General features: G+C 42.7%; 1 protein-coding gene across 10 annotated transcripts in view; it reads right to left on the bottom strand.

Moving 5' to 3' along the window:
* Positions 1–3,220: 3,220 nt before the first annotated feature.
* NFIA (nuclear factor I A) overlaps positions 3,221–16,616 on the bottom strand; it is a 249,966-nt gene continuing 236,570 nt past the window's right edge. For 7 of the 10 annotated variants that reach the window (XM_030454807.1, XM_030454798.1, XM_030454799.1 and 4 more), the window contains one exon: positions 10,701–10,816. In XM_030454807.1, coding sequence (XP_030310667.1) covers positions 10,799–10,816 — 18 coding nt within the window. In that variant the 3' untranslated portion in view covers positions 10,701–10,798. Of the gene's footprint in view, positions 10,817–16,616 lie in introns of all 10 variants that reach the window. The other 3 variants (XM_030454800.1, XM_030454803.1, XM_030454806.1) reach the window with 1 other exon arrangement.

The raw sequence follows: 16,616 nt of genomic DNA, 5'->3' as shown, positions 1-16,616 counted from the left end.
CTGCCCAAGGCAGGGAGCTGCCATTCCTCCTCTGCAGATGAATGTTTTAGTGGCATGGGGTGGGCTGCAGACCCTGCCTGGCACTGCCTCCTGTCCTGAGGTAAAAAAACCCACAACCCCACAACTTGAAGGAAAAAGGAGTGTGGGTTTGGGTCTGACCTGAACCACAGCCATGCAAGGCTGTGCCCTGTGGGAAGGAAGAGGGGGACAGAAAAAAATCCAAATGGGAGGCCGTTCACTGGCTAATAATAATAATAATAATAACACTAATAATAGATCTTGCCAGTGTGCAGCACGAGCAGCCTGACCCTGTATTTATTGCACAGTTTATCAGGTGGTTTCTCTCCAATCAGTTGATAAAAATAACAACAGGGATCCATTTTCCCCCTCAGCATCATTTATTCTAAAGCAACACCAAAACTGCCCTGAAAGGTCCTGAAAACCTAAATTTCTGGAGGGATTTAAAAAAAAAAAGAGATAGGTGAACTGCCTGTGGGTAAGGGAGGAGGGGGTGCCAGCCTTGCCCCACATTGTCCCCCCACCCCTGCCAGAGTGTGCCTGCGGGCCTGAGCATGAGTTATGGTGACATAAATCTCCATCTCAAATTTATTGCCATAATTTATCAGCTCATGTTGCTGAATGGCCAAGCAGTTAATTTTAAAATGAAGTGGTGCTATTTTCATTAATACCCTTGTGCTAACTACCTATCAAAACACACGGAGGCAATTAATACCATGTTGCTGAAGTACTGCACCAATAAATATTTCCAGTCTTGTCTTGTCTCTGGCAGATAAAAGACACTGGATGAACCCACTGCCTCAGTAACACTCCCCGAGTCCTTTCCTTGTCACAGCATCAGGAACATTTACATTTGAGGGAGAGATGAAGTAGCCAGATCCATCAGAAACAGGAATTTAAAAGGCTGTTGTCTGGGGACATGGGAGTATCTCACCAGATATCTGTGCAAAAACAACACGAGAGGATTATAGCTCAGCAAAACAAAAGCAAGATTTGGCACGGTTTGCATTTGGGGCAAGAAAGGTGAAAACACCCAATGTATCAAAAGTTGTTATAAAAACCTTTTCACCACCATGCATGCTACAGCTTTTCCACCTGCCATGCACAGAGCATCCTTCCAAAGAACAACAGGGTTTGGAGGTGGACCTGGGTGTTGAGGGTGAGAACAGGATTTTCAGCCTGTATTTCTCCCTCTTACAAAAAAAAAAAAAATGGTGATAAATAAAAACTGAGTGAAAAAGATAGAGCTGGGGCAGCTTCTCACTCTTCGGCACATCCTTGGTGGGCCTCGTGCTGTAGGAATCCACCTGTAAGCACTTCCCATGGCTTCTTCCTCCATGGCAGAACAGCAAAGTGCCTCCTGTGTTTCTCTGCCTAAACACTATCCCATACTTTTTCCATCCGAAGTTTTTAATTTTCTTTTAGCAGGCTATTGCATATTCTTCCTGCATCCTGAGGCAAGCTGACACATTTTGATAGCAATAAATAATAAATGGGATTTATTTCCTTAGATGCTGATGGAGACCTTTTCTTCCAGAGGAAGAAAGAGAAAGCAAGTAAATACTTGAAGAAAATGAGCATCAAAGTGTCAGCTGGTGCCCAAGCCCTGGGCTGTGATCCCTCCCATGGGTGCTGATGCCCAGCCTGGCTTTCACTCCACACAGGACAGGGTCTGTCTGGCCACCCTCCTGGAGCCTGTCCTGGCTCCTCCACAGTGCCCAGCCCAGGAGAGCCTCAGCCAACAGCCTCAGTAATAAAGGGTGTAAATAAACAGTAGCAAATGGTTTTTGTAGGGGGGGAAGGTGATGGACAAGAGCCCAGGGCAAAGTGTTGAGGAAGGGGCAGTGCTAAGGACCTGTTGGTGAGCACAGCATCAGCCACACTGGGCACAGGCAGGGTGATGGGGACAAACCTTCTCTGTGGGGTGTAATAGAACTTTTTTTTTTAAGCTATATTTTCTTTTTTTTCTTCTGTGTGTATCCATGCAGCAATGTGTGTGTGTGTGGGTCCCTGTCCCTCCCTTCCATCCCTGCACCCAGTGCTCAGAGGAAGCACCCAGCTCCAGCAGGGCAGACTTGCCCATTCCTGGGCTCCCCTCCAGGCCAAAGGGGCACCGCCACAGTTTGGGCTCAGTTTTGCAGCCTTGAGACAAGCTTTCTGCCCAAAAAAGTGGGAGTCCCCTCTCCTTCTCCCTTCCTCCTTCTTCTCCAGCTCATCCTGAGGCTCACAGGGAGCCAAGCACAGCTGGTGACCCCCAGCTCATGGCACTGGGTCTTCTGTGAGGACGGATTTGGCTTTTCCAAACCATTTGGTTTAGGAAAAAAGTTAGATGGAACCTATTCCCCCAAGGACTTTAGAGCTGTACCCACCCCAAGCCCCCCACCCCAGCCTTGTAGACTAAACTGAAACTATGTGGAGGTGTGAGAAAGGAAATACCAGAAGTTTATGAGTGTCAGGCAACTATTTGTTAGAAAACACTCATTTGCCCCAAATAAAAAGGAAGGGCTGGTATTGCAGCTTGGGGGGTTCAGGGTGCAGGGGTCCCCGTCTCCTGTACCCCAAGGCTCTGTGTTAGAGCTGCACCAGCCCTGACTTCTCATGGGCTTTTAGGTAGAAAACAGGCAGAATGGTATGAATGCAAAAAAAAGAAAAAAACCCCACCAACAAATCCTTGCTGTAAATACTTTTGTGCACGTGGCTTCTAACAAAAAGATGTTGGACAGTGAAAAACTTTAATAAAAACTCCTGCACTGTGAGGCCATCAGCAACAGCGACGGCCAAAATGCAGCAAATGTCTGGCACTTGGGCTCTTTGGAAAGCCTGCAGTATTTTTAACACTTTAGCTGCATTTAAAGATACACTGTAGCATTTGCAGAATTAATTGATCACCTCAGTCTTTACTAGCCGTGCTTCCTGTCTTCTCTGTGGACGATTTAATCTGCAGAAGTTCACTGAAAATTAATCCGTTCTTGTGTGAGGAACCATTTTGTGTTGAGTGGACACTGCCAGCACAGGAAAGTGCAGCCAATGTGATGGGCCTGATTTAACCAAACACCCCTTGATTTGGGCCAGGGACTCCCAACCCTGCCCAGGTTCAAGGGCTGGTGTCACCCCCAGCCCAGCCCAGCACTGGTGCCCATGGCCCTACAGCCGCACCCCCCCAGTGCCCAGCTGAAAGTAAATAACAACACAGCCTGTTAGCATTAGCAATTTTTTATTTTCCTTTTTTTGTTGCATAGGAAATGCAGTACTTGCTTCCAGTAATTGTATTGTAATGTGAGAAGGTGGTAGCACTAATGGTTGAATACAAGAGTTAAACTAATCCACACCAGCTCAAAAAACCTGCGGAGACTTAGTTGAATAAGAATGGATGCCCACAGTGATTCTCAACCAATTACAATTTTTTTCACAGAACACAGTAAAACTAAAATGGTAACTATGAGAGTCAATACAAGTATACTAGAGGCACGAGGGGCCTGACTCATAAAAAAAAAATGAACACAACATGGTATTAACACGGGTGTCAAGTGAATTTGCAGCAGATCTTTCACACGGCCGGTGGAAATTTTAGCGCCCCGAATTTCAATTTGACGCCAAGGGACTTGGCTGGGCCAGCCTCAGGCAGCGGGACAGGGCTAGGTCAGGGCTCAGCTCTCCCAAAAAGGGAGATTTCTCATTGATTGTATTTCCAAAGCAAAGAATTTTTGCAGACCTTTCCCCACGGCAGCAGTCGCAGCCGGGTGCCAGCAGCAAGAACAGGCAGCGGCGGCGGGTGCCAAGCTGGGCACTCTCTTCCTACCATGCTCCGTCTAGAAACTCATCTTCTTTCTTATTTTTGTTTTTGTTTTTCGTTTGGTTGGTTTTTCTCCTCATATTAATTTGTGGATGCAGATAAAAAAGGGGGGGGATTTCACCCAACACAATTGTTTTTGTTCATGCTCGAGTATAGCAGATTAACTAAGTGGAAAATAGTCTTCCCTAAGAAAAAAAAAATTAAAAAATAAAAAAGGAAAATGCACAGAAAGTACAAAAGTTCACATTGTGTACAAGCGTTCGCCTCTGCGAAGGTTTTCTCTAGAGCTCAGAGGTAGCAATCTAAGGTGGTTTTTGTTTTTTCTGGTACGGACAAGATCTCTTTTGTAATCGAGCAGCCTCGCACCACCGCGTTCCGAAGCCCCGGCCTGGGCACGGAGCCGTCTTCTCCCCTGTGTCCCCCTTTTCTCCTGCCAGCCTGCACACCTCTGGGGTGTCGGAGCATGGTCCTCACCTCCTCCTGGCTCCACCACCCTGTCCCACCCACCCCTGCTCTCTGGTGGGCTTCGGAGTGGTGGAGAGGGGCAGGGGAGGGAGAGGAAGGCCAGCGGGCACACGTGCCCGGGCGAGCGGGGCTCACCGAGGCGTGAGCTGGGGAAGAGCCGTCCTCAATTTGGAGGAGAAAAGCCCACACAGCCTCCCGTGTTAATAGCAAAGGAGCTTTTATGAATCGGGCCCAAAGGTTGTACAGAGTTTGTCTGAAGAAAAATATTGCAACTGTGCATGAAACTAAACAACCACATGAGGTTTTTTTTTTTCTTTTTTCTTTTTTTTTTTTAATTTTTTTTAAAGTTTTTTTTTTTTTCTTTCTATATGAGGAAGTCTGGTGTGAAAAAGGGTCAAGCATGGGTACCTGGTTAACTGCTGCCCATTAAGAAGTCTCTCGCAACGCGAGCTCAGTCTCATTTCTGGGTTTATTAAAGGACTGTCCCTTAAATTTGATGCGTCTCATCTTCAGAGTAAGCCCTCTGAATTCTTAGGGTAGCTTTTTGAGACAAAAATCTTACCAGGCACGGATTGCTGGTCTCAAACACCATGTCCTGCCCTCTAGGAAGAAAAAAAAAAAAAAAAAAAAAAAAAAAAGAAACAAAACGAAAAATAAAGGGAAAAAAAAGAAAAAAAAAAGAAAAAAAACCCAAAACACAAGTAATACTGAATTTAAGTAAATGTATACCTCCAAAATACTGAAAACACCCCAAATCAAGAGAAGACAGAATTTGCGTTCTCAGTGAAATATCTTTAAACCTATCTGACAAGAACCAAGTCAGAAAAAAAGACTAACATAACTTTGAGTAATATTCATACAGCTACTAAGCATTATGGAATAGCATGCATTAATATTGTACGGTTATTTTACATCACCTATATCAGAAGGTTCTGACAGACAGCGAAGGCTACCGGTGTAGAAAAAATCTTACTTCAGAAGAGCAATATAATACAGATTTCACAGGCACTACATTTTAATATATCAGGTATTATGCTGGTTTTCTTATAATTCTTTCTGTCCTAAAGCTGGCATTATAACAATGACCGAAAAGGCAAGGATCGAAGTAAACGGAAAGTAGATACCAAAGTCGATATATTCTTTTCTTTTTTTTTTTTTCTTTTTTTTCTTTTTTTTTTTTTTCAGATAGATTAGTGCATAGTTTCCATGCAGATAAACACTGCTATGCATTTACATTGTTGGAAAGCAGAGTGAATTGAGCCCAAGTTGTCACATTTTTGTAAATCATTTTGCCAGCCTGTAATAGCACCATGTAATGGATTTGCATTAAACATTAAATTGATTTCAGAATTGGTGACACAGTATTCACTACAGTTAAGTGCTATGGAATAGCTTCAATGTTACCTGCTATATATCAAAGCAATTTTCATCCCACTGCTTTTTTATTGGAAAAAATAAAAGGAAAATGTACTCGATACTAATTAGACTATTGCGCAGCCTTGGACTTGATGATGGCATAGCTGGGTTTACTGTCAAACAGTAATACATGCATTGACTTCAAGACAAAATTGGCATTGTAAGCTTGATTTAATGAAAATCCTGCCTAGCAGGCAGTGTTAACTTCACAAGACCTGCCTCCGACAGACCTCATGAGGTTTATTTTGCTATTTATTTATTGTTTAGGTGCCATTGAAGCTCTCCTTACATTGTCATGCCGGTTATGGTTTTAATTTTGTTCGATGGAGGCCTTCTACCAAAAAAAAAAAAAAAAAAAAAAAAAAAAAAAAAAAAAAAAAAAGATATTTCCAGAGACACAATGCAAAGTACAATATTAACTGACATTCTTAAAAAAAAAAAAAAATCACCACAAGGAAAAAAAACCTGTTTTAGGCTATGTATCTGGGTTTTTTTTTGTATTTTTGTACAGTAAATATTTTATAACACTGTTACTACAAAGCTGCAAATATACGGAACAAAGAGAACTAGAGAAAGAAAAAAAAAATGTTAGAGGGATTTTGCATATTCCTGTGGGCTGACTGAATACTGTGGAGTTGAGAAAACTTGGTGTTTCTTTTCCCCTTCAACCTTAAGGGGTGGGGGAACAAGCAACAGAGACACAAGTGTACCATGGCTGCCTAAACTCGAAGCCTGAAAGTTTTTATTATAAAGGAAGAAGAATAAATAATAATGACATTGCTGGGGTGTGCGGCATGAAAAAAAGCAAGTGCCCTCACTCAAAAAAAAAAGAACCAAACCAAACCAAAAAAAAAAAGAAAAAGAGGAAGAAAAAGAAAGGAATTAACTTCAGAAAAAGTCAATTTGCGCTCAGCCATTTCCAGGGCTTTAAATTTGGGCGTGGGGGTGGGTTCAGGTCAGAGTATTTGTGCGTCTGACGGGTTCTTGGAGAGAAGGAGACAGGGAGGAAAAAAAACAAACCAAAACCAAAGCAACAACAGAAAAAAACCCAATCCAAAACCAAACCAAAAAGTTGTTTTGCCTGACTCCAAAAGAACAACCGGAGCCTCTGGGAGGAAAAGGTCAAACCTGAGGCGGAGTCGGGGGCTCCAGCCCCTGCCCCAGCCCTGCCTGCTCCTGCCTGCAGCCGGCACACCCCAGGCGGGACCCCTGCTCCTGCCCTGTCTGGGAGGGCTCAAACACTGCTTGTTCTCTACACCTGCACACAACAACGGGACTGCTGGGTTTTCTGCGGGAGAGGAAGGTGAACGAAACTTTAATTTAGTGTGTAATACTTTACAACCCCTGTTGGTTAACACCCTTGACCGCCTACCTAATGTTTTAAAGCCTTTAAAACATTTTTTTTTTTAATCTCGCAATTCTGCTCAGAGTTCCCTAACTTTAGCGTCATCAAACTTAATTATGACAAAATACCTTCAAAAATACAGCATACCTGTAATGTCCATTTACAATGGTTCTTCAGTAGCCTATACTTCTCAAGCATAGGAATATGCTATACCATTGAGAGAAGAAAAATAACTGTATTTAAATACATACAAAAAAGGAAACGGGAAAGTTTTTAACTTAAATCCAGTTCCCAAAGGAAAAAAAAAAAAAAAAAAAAAAAAAAAAGCAATTCTATGAACGCTGCCTTTATAACGAACAATCAGAAATTCCACTAAGCTAATTTGACAGAAATTTTTCCTCATTTAAACAACATTACAAAAGTCCTGCATTATAAAATAGGGTAGAATAAATCAGTGTAATCAATAAAACTATACAACATACAAATTACATATCTTCTGAGTGGGCAGTTTAATTCTCTCTCTTTGCAGCCATGACTACAACATGCTCACTAAAAACAACTAACTGCCCAAACTATTGCTTAGTTTGTTTTGTTTAAAAAAGGGTGCAATTTTATTGTATATACAACCAATTTACTGGTAATACCTTGTCTCATAGCAAGGTTCTGACAAAATGTTTGTCTAGGCTTTTTTCCCTTCACTGTGAAGCACTGAAAGCTGCTATTTTTTTTTTTAGTGCACATATGTCTTAATAAAGTAATGCCCAGCTAAGTGCTATAGGGAAGGCAAAGGATGCTGGCTAGAGGATGTGATACCATATACTAACAATCACACAATACAATAGAGCAAAATGACTACTCAACCACTTATCAGACACATATGAAAATCCAAAACATTTTATTTTTTCCTTAAATAGAGAATAACCAGTAAACAATTTTCAGAACTTGGAAGTTTAAAAACGTGCATATAAAAATGGGCATTATATACTTTTATTGAATGTGGATTGATTGCAGTCTGCTAATAAAAATGGGTGTGGGATCTGAAGAAAAAGGAAGTTTTTTTTTTTTTTTAAGGCTTGCTTGTGAAAGGAACAGTTGTAAAACAAAAATTGCTTGAAGCAGGGTTCAGCTTAGTGCTTCACAGTTTGACTGCTTCTCTAAGAAGAGCCCTTCCTGCATGTGCATTCAAAATCACAAAAGTACAAAGACAAACACCTAAAACACACTGCGTCAAGTGCAGCACCAACTTTGGTCAAATAAAAAAAAATTAAAAGAAAAATTAATAATTGCTAAGCTTTTCTACATGATATAAGCAGGTATTGCATATTTTCATATATCTGGGAGAAAACAAAACAAAAAAGGAAGACTCCAAATAAAATGTAAAATGCAGCAACATCCAAAAATACTGATAATCTAGCATCTACAGATCTCAGAATAGCACTGCCACTGACCATACAGGACAATAAACACTACTCCTATCTGCGGAACAACTAACATCCTATTTAATTCTAGATGTTGAAACTGACAATGGCTGACATAAAAGTCACATTTACAAAAAGTGTCTCCAAATGCTTGACTAGGGAAAAACCCCTTTCAATATAGGAACATGTGCAACAATTCCACAAATAATCGCTATCCAGGGCAAGGCACATTGATATGGAATTTTTTTTTTTTTTTTTTTTTTGTTTCGTGCAAATTAAGAAAACAAAACAAAACATTGTTTCAGGGAAAAGATGAGGAGCAAAGTGTCTTCCCAAGAATTTCAGTTACTTGATTGTATAGGACAGTAGTAGAAACCCTTCTGAAGGGTTGAACAAACATAGTTTAAAGGCAAGTGCCTGGAATAGGGATTACAATATTGTGTCTTAATGCACTCTACTTTACCCTACATTAACTATATAAAAATTAGTTACTAACACTAGAACATGCAGAGACTTTCTCTGATTAGCTGGACTTGCCAACCAGAACGTATATATATGTATAGTATAGGAAACCTTCTTAAAGTTGCATGTGAAGCAAAGGGGTGCTCCGCTGTCTGATAGAAAAAATCACTTGCACTCTTTTTTTTTTTTTCTTTTTTTTTTCCTTTTTTTTGTACATAAGATACAGGACGTTTGGGGTCCAAACTTTTTTTTTTTGTGTGTGTGTGTGTGTGTTTTTTTTTTTCTTTTTCTTTTTTTTTTTTTTTTTCTTCAGCAAGTGCCCTTGCTTTGAACTGGCATAAGTTGTAAGATCAGCATCACTCGTTTCTGTCATGTTTTCTTCACAGTCCAGAAAATGTACCAGTTCAGGGACACGAAGGTGTTTCACTTTCTGGACTGTTCTCTCTTATTCCCAAGGTGTTTGAGAACTGATAAACCCTATATTGCCGGAAACACGTAAAATTTGTCAGAATTGGCATAATCCATTATAGTGACTTTTAGCTTATAAAATTAACAGATATTACGATTTCATTTTAGTTATGTGCTTTGATAACAGAAAATGATTAATTAGCATTTAATGTAGTTAACATATTGTGGTAAAAGCACCATTAGATTTGTTTTTTTTTTTTTTTTTTAATTTTCCTTCAGTTTTAAAGGGATACAAGTTCAACAATAAAAAACATAAAAAGCAAAAATAGCTCCCCTTTTTCTTGCAAGGCTGTTTTTTACCCCAATAATTTAGAGTCCTGGGGTGGAAGGACTTGGAAAACAAAAATAGAATTTTCAACAATCTCTATCTTACAAAGATATTTAGCTATCCAATGAAATTGCACTTTACTCAATTCAAAATTCGATTGTTTTGATTGATTCCTGTCAGTTTCTGTCAAAACAGACCAACTTCCCCATTTCTGCGTGAATTTTTGTGTAATTGTTGAAAATTGTTGAAAAATGTTTTTTTTTTTTAAATGTAAGTGCAGCATTTCAAACTTTTTTTTTCTTTTTTTTTCTTTTTTTTTTCTTTTTTTTTTTAGTGAATAGTAGTAGTTTGATGTTTTAAATCGCTCTGCAATCAAGTGGAAAAAAATTGTTGACAATGCTCTTATGGTTCATGTTACGTATCTAAGTGCCGACTGTAAAAAAAAAAAACAAAACAACAAACCAAAAACAAACAAAACAAAAAAACCAACAGGAAAAAAAAAAAAAAAAAACAAAAACCAACCCCAAAACAAAAGAAAACCTGCAATTTTTTTCCCCGATATGTTACAGAAAAAAACATGCTTTATGTCTGTCCGGTAAGTTATATATTGCAGAATTCAGCTACTACAAAAGTTATAGTTTAAGTGTGTTTCATGATTTCTCAAGAAGTCTCACACCTGTATGGGAAAAATCGATGAGGATACTGTAAAACAGTTAGGCTCCATATGGAAAGTGTGTTACAACAGCGAGTTGGTAAGCAGCAGCAGAGGCTAGTTCTACTCAAGTGTCACCTAACGCTTACACTACCAATGAAACACTTCAAAAGTTATGAAGCCCAACCATTTCCAGCACCATTATGAGAAATTACAACAGTCCTAAGTTGCCTAAAAAAAAAAAAAAAAAAAAAAACAAAAAACAACAAAAACAAAAAAAAAAAACAACCAAAATAAAATCTCAAAAAAGTTACGGCCTTTGCCATTCAACCATAACGTTTGCCATTTCCATGTACTAGTTTGCTGTCGGTGTCTGCTCGCCTCCCCTTCCGCCGATGTGAAAGTCGCTGCGCTGCGTTGCTGCTGCTTCCGTGTTACAGAGGTGGGAAGGGGTCTGGTGGTCTGTCCGGTGGGTGGTGGGAAGCGGAGACTTTTATCCCAGGTACCAGGACTGCAAAGGAGAGAGGAGAAGCGTCAGCCCCGCCGCCCGCTTTCACTGCTTCCCCAAGGGCTCCGGGCATCGCCGACAGCCTCCTCTGCCAAGAGGGGGGCTAATTGAGACCGTGACGAATCGACCTAATTACAAAGCTTAATTAAAAATACTGTACAAATCAATAATTTTTTTTTTTTTTTTTTTTTTTTTGACGACACTCGCTGGACATAGCTACGGAGGAACACAGGGGTCATGTCACGTTACAAGTTATCAATCTTTTAATAGATTATGGCTTGAAGATCCCTCCAGTTCACTTTTGTCTAATCCCCTGAAAAGGCGATACACATTCGCCTCCCCGTGCCATTTATCACCCTGCAGTCGGGGTTTTCTTGGGTATTTAGGCATGTGCCAGCATAAGCATCTGTTGCTTTATACTGCCCTGCTTCAACTGTCTCGCTGGAACAGATGCACAGAGATTCAACAACAGGGCTGTTTTCTTAGGAGAAATGTGGATGGCTAGAGAAAAGCCAGGATAAAGCAAACTGGGGAAGGGGGGGGGAAGTGGATCAGTGAAAACGTCCCATATCTCTGGCCATACTTGTGCTTCGAAACAAAACACAGACCTCAACTAAGAGCTTTTCTTTGGGATTTTTTTTTTTTCCCCCCCTCTCCCCCAAAGGCAGGGAATTCCCTGGGATTTCAGCTCTGCAACAATACCGTCCTTAACCCAACCGCGCCGATGTCCAGAAAGCAATTTTGCTCCTCGACAGGAAAATAAACACAGTCAGAAAGCTGGGGTGGGCTCTGCTGGAGTCAGGGCAGTGCCACCACACAGGGGAGACCCTCCTCAGCCCCGGCGGGGTCAGACCAACCTGAACCCGGGATGAATAAGAGCAGTGTTAGGCCCTGGGATCCTGCACACAGGGGGATGCTCCTTGGCAATGACATATTGCTGTGGGAATACACCAACAAGCGGCAACTATTTAGCCTGAAGTAAAGTAATACAGCAAGAAAAGATTCAGGTATTAAAGAGCCCTTGCTGATACCCCACATTTTTACTCTGACTCCTGTAATATATGAGGTGTGTACGTGAGCACGTATAAACTGACGACAAGTTTTACCAACTTTTTCCTCCGTTCCCTTTCAGCGTCTGACGTGATTGATAGCATAATCAACCCGGGGAGGATTTATGAACATTTACAGAAGACTCTGAGGCAGGTTTCATGTGGGACTTGGAGATTATGTGGTCTTGCCATGGAGGTAGGAACCGGTAAAATAAATAGCACGATTGGAGAAGTTGTCCTGCTTCCAATACACCTCATTAACTAACTCTTCCTCCGCTCACCCTTCTGAATACAAACACACCGGGTCCCATATCGGCTCCATCTATTGCCTCCAGATTTTATATTTAGACTTATGCAGGCTGCAATTAAACGAAATAGTTCTCATATGTAAAGTTCATAAACAGAGAAAAGTTCTGGCAGGGTTTGTGAAGCTGAGCCAAGTCCCGCTCCCCTCCCCGGTGGCAGGGCCCGACTGATGTTAGGCGGGCGCTGGGAAGCGGAGCGAGGCCGTGCCGGAGGCACCTCTGACCGCCAACGCTTCCCAACTTTGCGGGGTCGTCCTTGACATTTGGCATTTGAGCGTGACAGCCTTTGGCTGGGGCTGGGAACTGTGGAAGTTCCCCCCACAGGGAGGAAGACGGGTTAAAAAATTCAGAGCTGATTGTTCAAATCTCTGTTGCAGATGTCCAGTTGGCTCCCATGGCCGCTGGCCTGGACACAAGGCCCACCGGTGGGGATGGCGGGAGCCGGGCTGGCCTCACTGCCTCTCTTGTGCTTCAAAGGCAGATAGTTTTGGGTTTTTTTGAAGTAGGAGAAAAAAAAAACCAACAAACCCCAACAACAAAAAAAAAAAACCAAAAAGGGGCAAAAAGTGCGTGAGCTGTGGTCGCAGAGGTGGGGCTGTGTGTGGAGGAGGCCTGGCCGGCCTGCCGGGCTCCCGCCACCCCCGGTGCCACCCTCCCTCCGTCCGTCTGTCCGTCCATCCCTCCCTTGGCCGGTCGGTCCGTCCGTCCCCCCGCGGCACCGCGCTCCTTCACGCATCTTGCTATTCAGCCTGCGCCTTGCAGACAAGGTTACCCCAGAGCGGCTCTGTAATCCTTCACTGAAATAGGCTTTATTGATTGCTCTGGTCTATTGTTCCCTTTTCAAGTCCCCCAAGTTCAAGTTCATCCTGGTGTTACATCATGTCTCGTTGCTAGGGGCAACCAGACAGCCCCAGACGTGACTATCATTAGCAAGAGCCGCGCTGCGCCCTCCCACCGCCCGCCAGCCGCTCTGACGTAGCAGCCCCGCTGCAAACACATTGAAGTATTTATTCTGCCTAATTTATGACCTCCACAGCAAGAGAGACCCCCACTCCAAAAACCAACACTGTTGTATATTTAATTAATCTGTCTTTCTCTGGCACTTGGGAAAGTTAGACAAAGGTCTAATTATTGTGTGTCGCTCCCCACACTTTTCTTTTTGGGGTGACTATTTGCATGGGAAAAGAAACGGCGAGGCTGGGCGCGAGTCCCCTCCCTCCAAAACACCTTTTTTTTCTCCCCTGCCCTATTGACATTTCATGAAATACTTTAGCTGCTTAAGGGAATTAGAAAAAAAAAATCTGATGTGAATGTAACTCCTTCTGAGTTGGTATTCAGTAACACAAATCAACTCATGACATGTTTAAATTTAAATGCTAACCACACACTCTGCGAGTTACTTTAAAGGTTAGTTTTTAATCAATAGAAGTTGCTGACTCTGGAGTTTTTCGCGGCGCAGTGCAGCTCTGGGGCCTTTGTCTAGTGCTGGGCTTTCAAACTTTTTTTTTTTTTTTCTTGAGATGATTTTAGCAATGATTTGCAGACACAGAGTGCTATTGTGCTCCTGACTAGCAACATGTCAATAAAGGAGTAGAGTTACCATGCACCAGGGTGTCAATATGACTCCTGCAGACACTGCTCGCCCTTAATACCAATGAAAAACTTAATTAACCCTTACAGGATCAACCCAAACTGCATGGCTATTTTTTTTCAAACTTCCATGCCAGGGCTCCAAAGTGCTTTTACTGAAAAACTGTTTTTACGGGACCTGAACTCTGAGCACCTCACAAACAGCTGCATCCCACTTCCCCTGCTCCTGCAGCCCCACTCTGATGAGATGTTTTAGGGGCTGAGGCAGCAGAACAGGGAGACAGAGAGCACTTTTACCCATCAGATCCCACCAGCCCCGCTCCCAGGACGCCGTTTTAATTTAGAGCATCTTACAGCTGAAACTCACACACAGAATGATCCTCCTTTTTCACTAATCATTTTAATATTAAGATCTCATATCCCCCTCGAGCCTCCTATACACGTTTAAGTCTTCCTGGATTAGGGCTGAAGAGCACTATTGTCCTCCTGAAGCACCTGTGAAACTTCTCTGCGAGGGGAGAGGAGACCTCCCCGTGTCAAATGAAAAAGTCTCAGAAACGCATTATCCTTTTGGAGCCCTGATAGTTGGGACCTCTCAAGTTTCTTAGCAGCACTGGAGGGGAGAAGAGAAGGCCACATCCCCACGCTCAGATGGCTGAGGTCTTTTTTGCCTTCTTTCTGAGTGCTTCTCAGTGTGGTGCAGACTGGGCTCTCGTGTCCAACCACCTTACTCATTGTATCCCTTCACGTTCTGTAACCCATCCAACTGCACCCAGGCCCTATTGCCTTACTTGAACTAAAATCTCCATTTAAATCATGGTCAGCGTGATACTATCTCCACACATTTCCATGAAAGAGCCAGTATTTTATTTCCCCTTCTATTTACTTTGCTGTACTATTCTCCCAGTGAGTTTAGAGCTAAGTGAATCCACCAGAGCTACAGATCCTGCTCTCTAAAATGACTGCCACACAGTTGTTGGTGCCTCTATGGGTCTCTATCATCCTGCTGAGCATCTCGCTGTCCTTCCCCAGCACTCAAGGTGAAACATCAGAAAGAATTCTGCAGTCCAGTACGAGATCTTTGCTTCCCTTTCTCCAGTCAAATGAAGAAGTAATCTCATCAGGTTGAAAAGTGCTGACTAAGGATTTAATAAAGTGCCTGCAGATGTGTGTCATCTCTAAGGTATTCAACTCATGTAATGCAAAACAGTTCCACACCGAATGTGCTTATAAAATTCCATTTAACCATTGCAGAGCTCTATTTTACTGTTCTCAGAGGAGTATTATCACACTTTTTTTTTTTTTTCCTAATTTACAGCACCGTGAAAGTTGAAACTCTGCTGCCAGTATCTCAGAATCCTCACAGTAGTAAGGTTTTATGAACCATAAACAATATTTACTTGACTGAATCCTAAACAGGAAGTCCTGAAATGGCAATTACGTTTCTTTGATAGTGTAGATCTGTTTGTTTCTTAGGGTCTTCTGGAGATCCCAAAGACACAGAAAAATCCTCAAGCCACTTGTGACAATCGAGTCCATTGTATGGGAAGAACAGCAAGGAAATGTTCCCTGATTCAGGATATTTAAAAGGAAAAAAAAGCTGAAAGTGCCTCATTGACTCCGGTAGCAGTTTCTGCCTGCGTCAGGAGCCCAGAAACAGGCCCATAGTTTATTAAAATCTTCTTAACCCAACCTTCCTGCATGATGCCTTTCACCCCTGGCTCCCAAGCCTGACTGCGAGCACCACTCACGTGTTCTACGCCAGAAAGACAATCAAAGGCAAACTTGTTGAATTGACTTCTACCTGCACATCTCCTGCCCTGAACAATGAGACCTTTCAGCTCGCACAAAAAGTGAGGGTTGTAAAGCCGCCCTATCTGTTTTTCAAATTAAAAAGTTAAACAAAAGTCCTCAAGGGCAAAGTTTAACGCTGCGGAAGGAGGTTGTTAATGTGGAATCCAGAACTGGGTGTGACAGTTGGATTGTTTCTCCGGGCGATGTGGGTTATTTGAGGACATTCACACGTTTGAAACCCTGACAAATGCCACACGTAGGAGCTTTTGCTTCACCTCATCCTCTCGGGGCTAAGGCCTGCTATGCACTGGCCATTTCCTTCAGGTTGCAGCCCTGTTGGGCTGCCTAGCAGCTGGACGGGTCGGTGCCATCGGGACTTGAAACGTGGTGCCGCAGCCGTTGCTGCCCCGGGCACAGCTGTGCTGGCAGGAAGCTATCACTGTGTGGGCCCAGGCGGGAAAATCCACCTTTGATAAGAGCCTAAATTAAAAAAAAAACACCAAACCACAACTTGGAGCTTTAGAGCTTGCCGGCAAAGCGGCTGTTTGAGCAGCCGAGCTGAACCTGAGCCACGACAGTCGGGCACCTGTGAGGATTCATCCAGGCACATCAGTTCAGTTGTTTCATTTGGGGATGACATTTCAGCCACCTCAACAGCTTCAAGAAATTGTAAACGTTAACCCCAGGAAGCTGAATCAGGGTAACAAGTTCTGGTTGAAAAGTTAAAATGAGAATGTAAACAGTGAGGCAGCAAACTGGTCCTTTAAACATCACTCTGAGAGAGGTCCTGGGAAGGCTCTGACCATGGTAGGTCGTTGGAAAGCAAGAGGGCCAAAACTGTAGCTTTGATGGAATTTCAAAAGGGCTGCCAGGGTGAGTGCAGGCAGTAAGAACTCAGCTTCTGGTGTGACTAGCTGGAGGGCTCCTGCAGATCAAGCAACTGCCTGTGCTTCACCCCACATCTGAATTCATCACACTTTTCTATTGGTTTCTCCAAAGTTTCTCCAGGCATTAAATTTGATCCCACCAAAAGGTGAATATTAAAGACAAGGTCACCTTTGTGCC

This window comes from Calypte anna, chromosome 8, assembly GCF_003957555.1.
Source record: "Calypte anna isolate BGI_N300 chromosome 8, bCalAnn1_v1.p, whole genome shotgun sequence".
NCBI lineage: Eukaryota > Metazoa > Chordata > Aves > Apodiformes > Trochilidae > Calypte > Calypte anna.
This window is presented reverse-complemented; position numbering and strand designations above follow the sequence as displayed.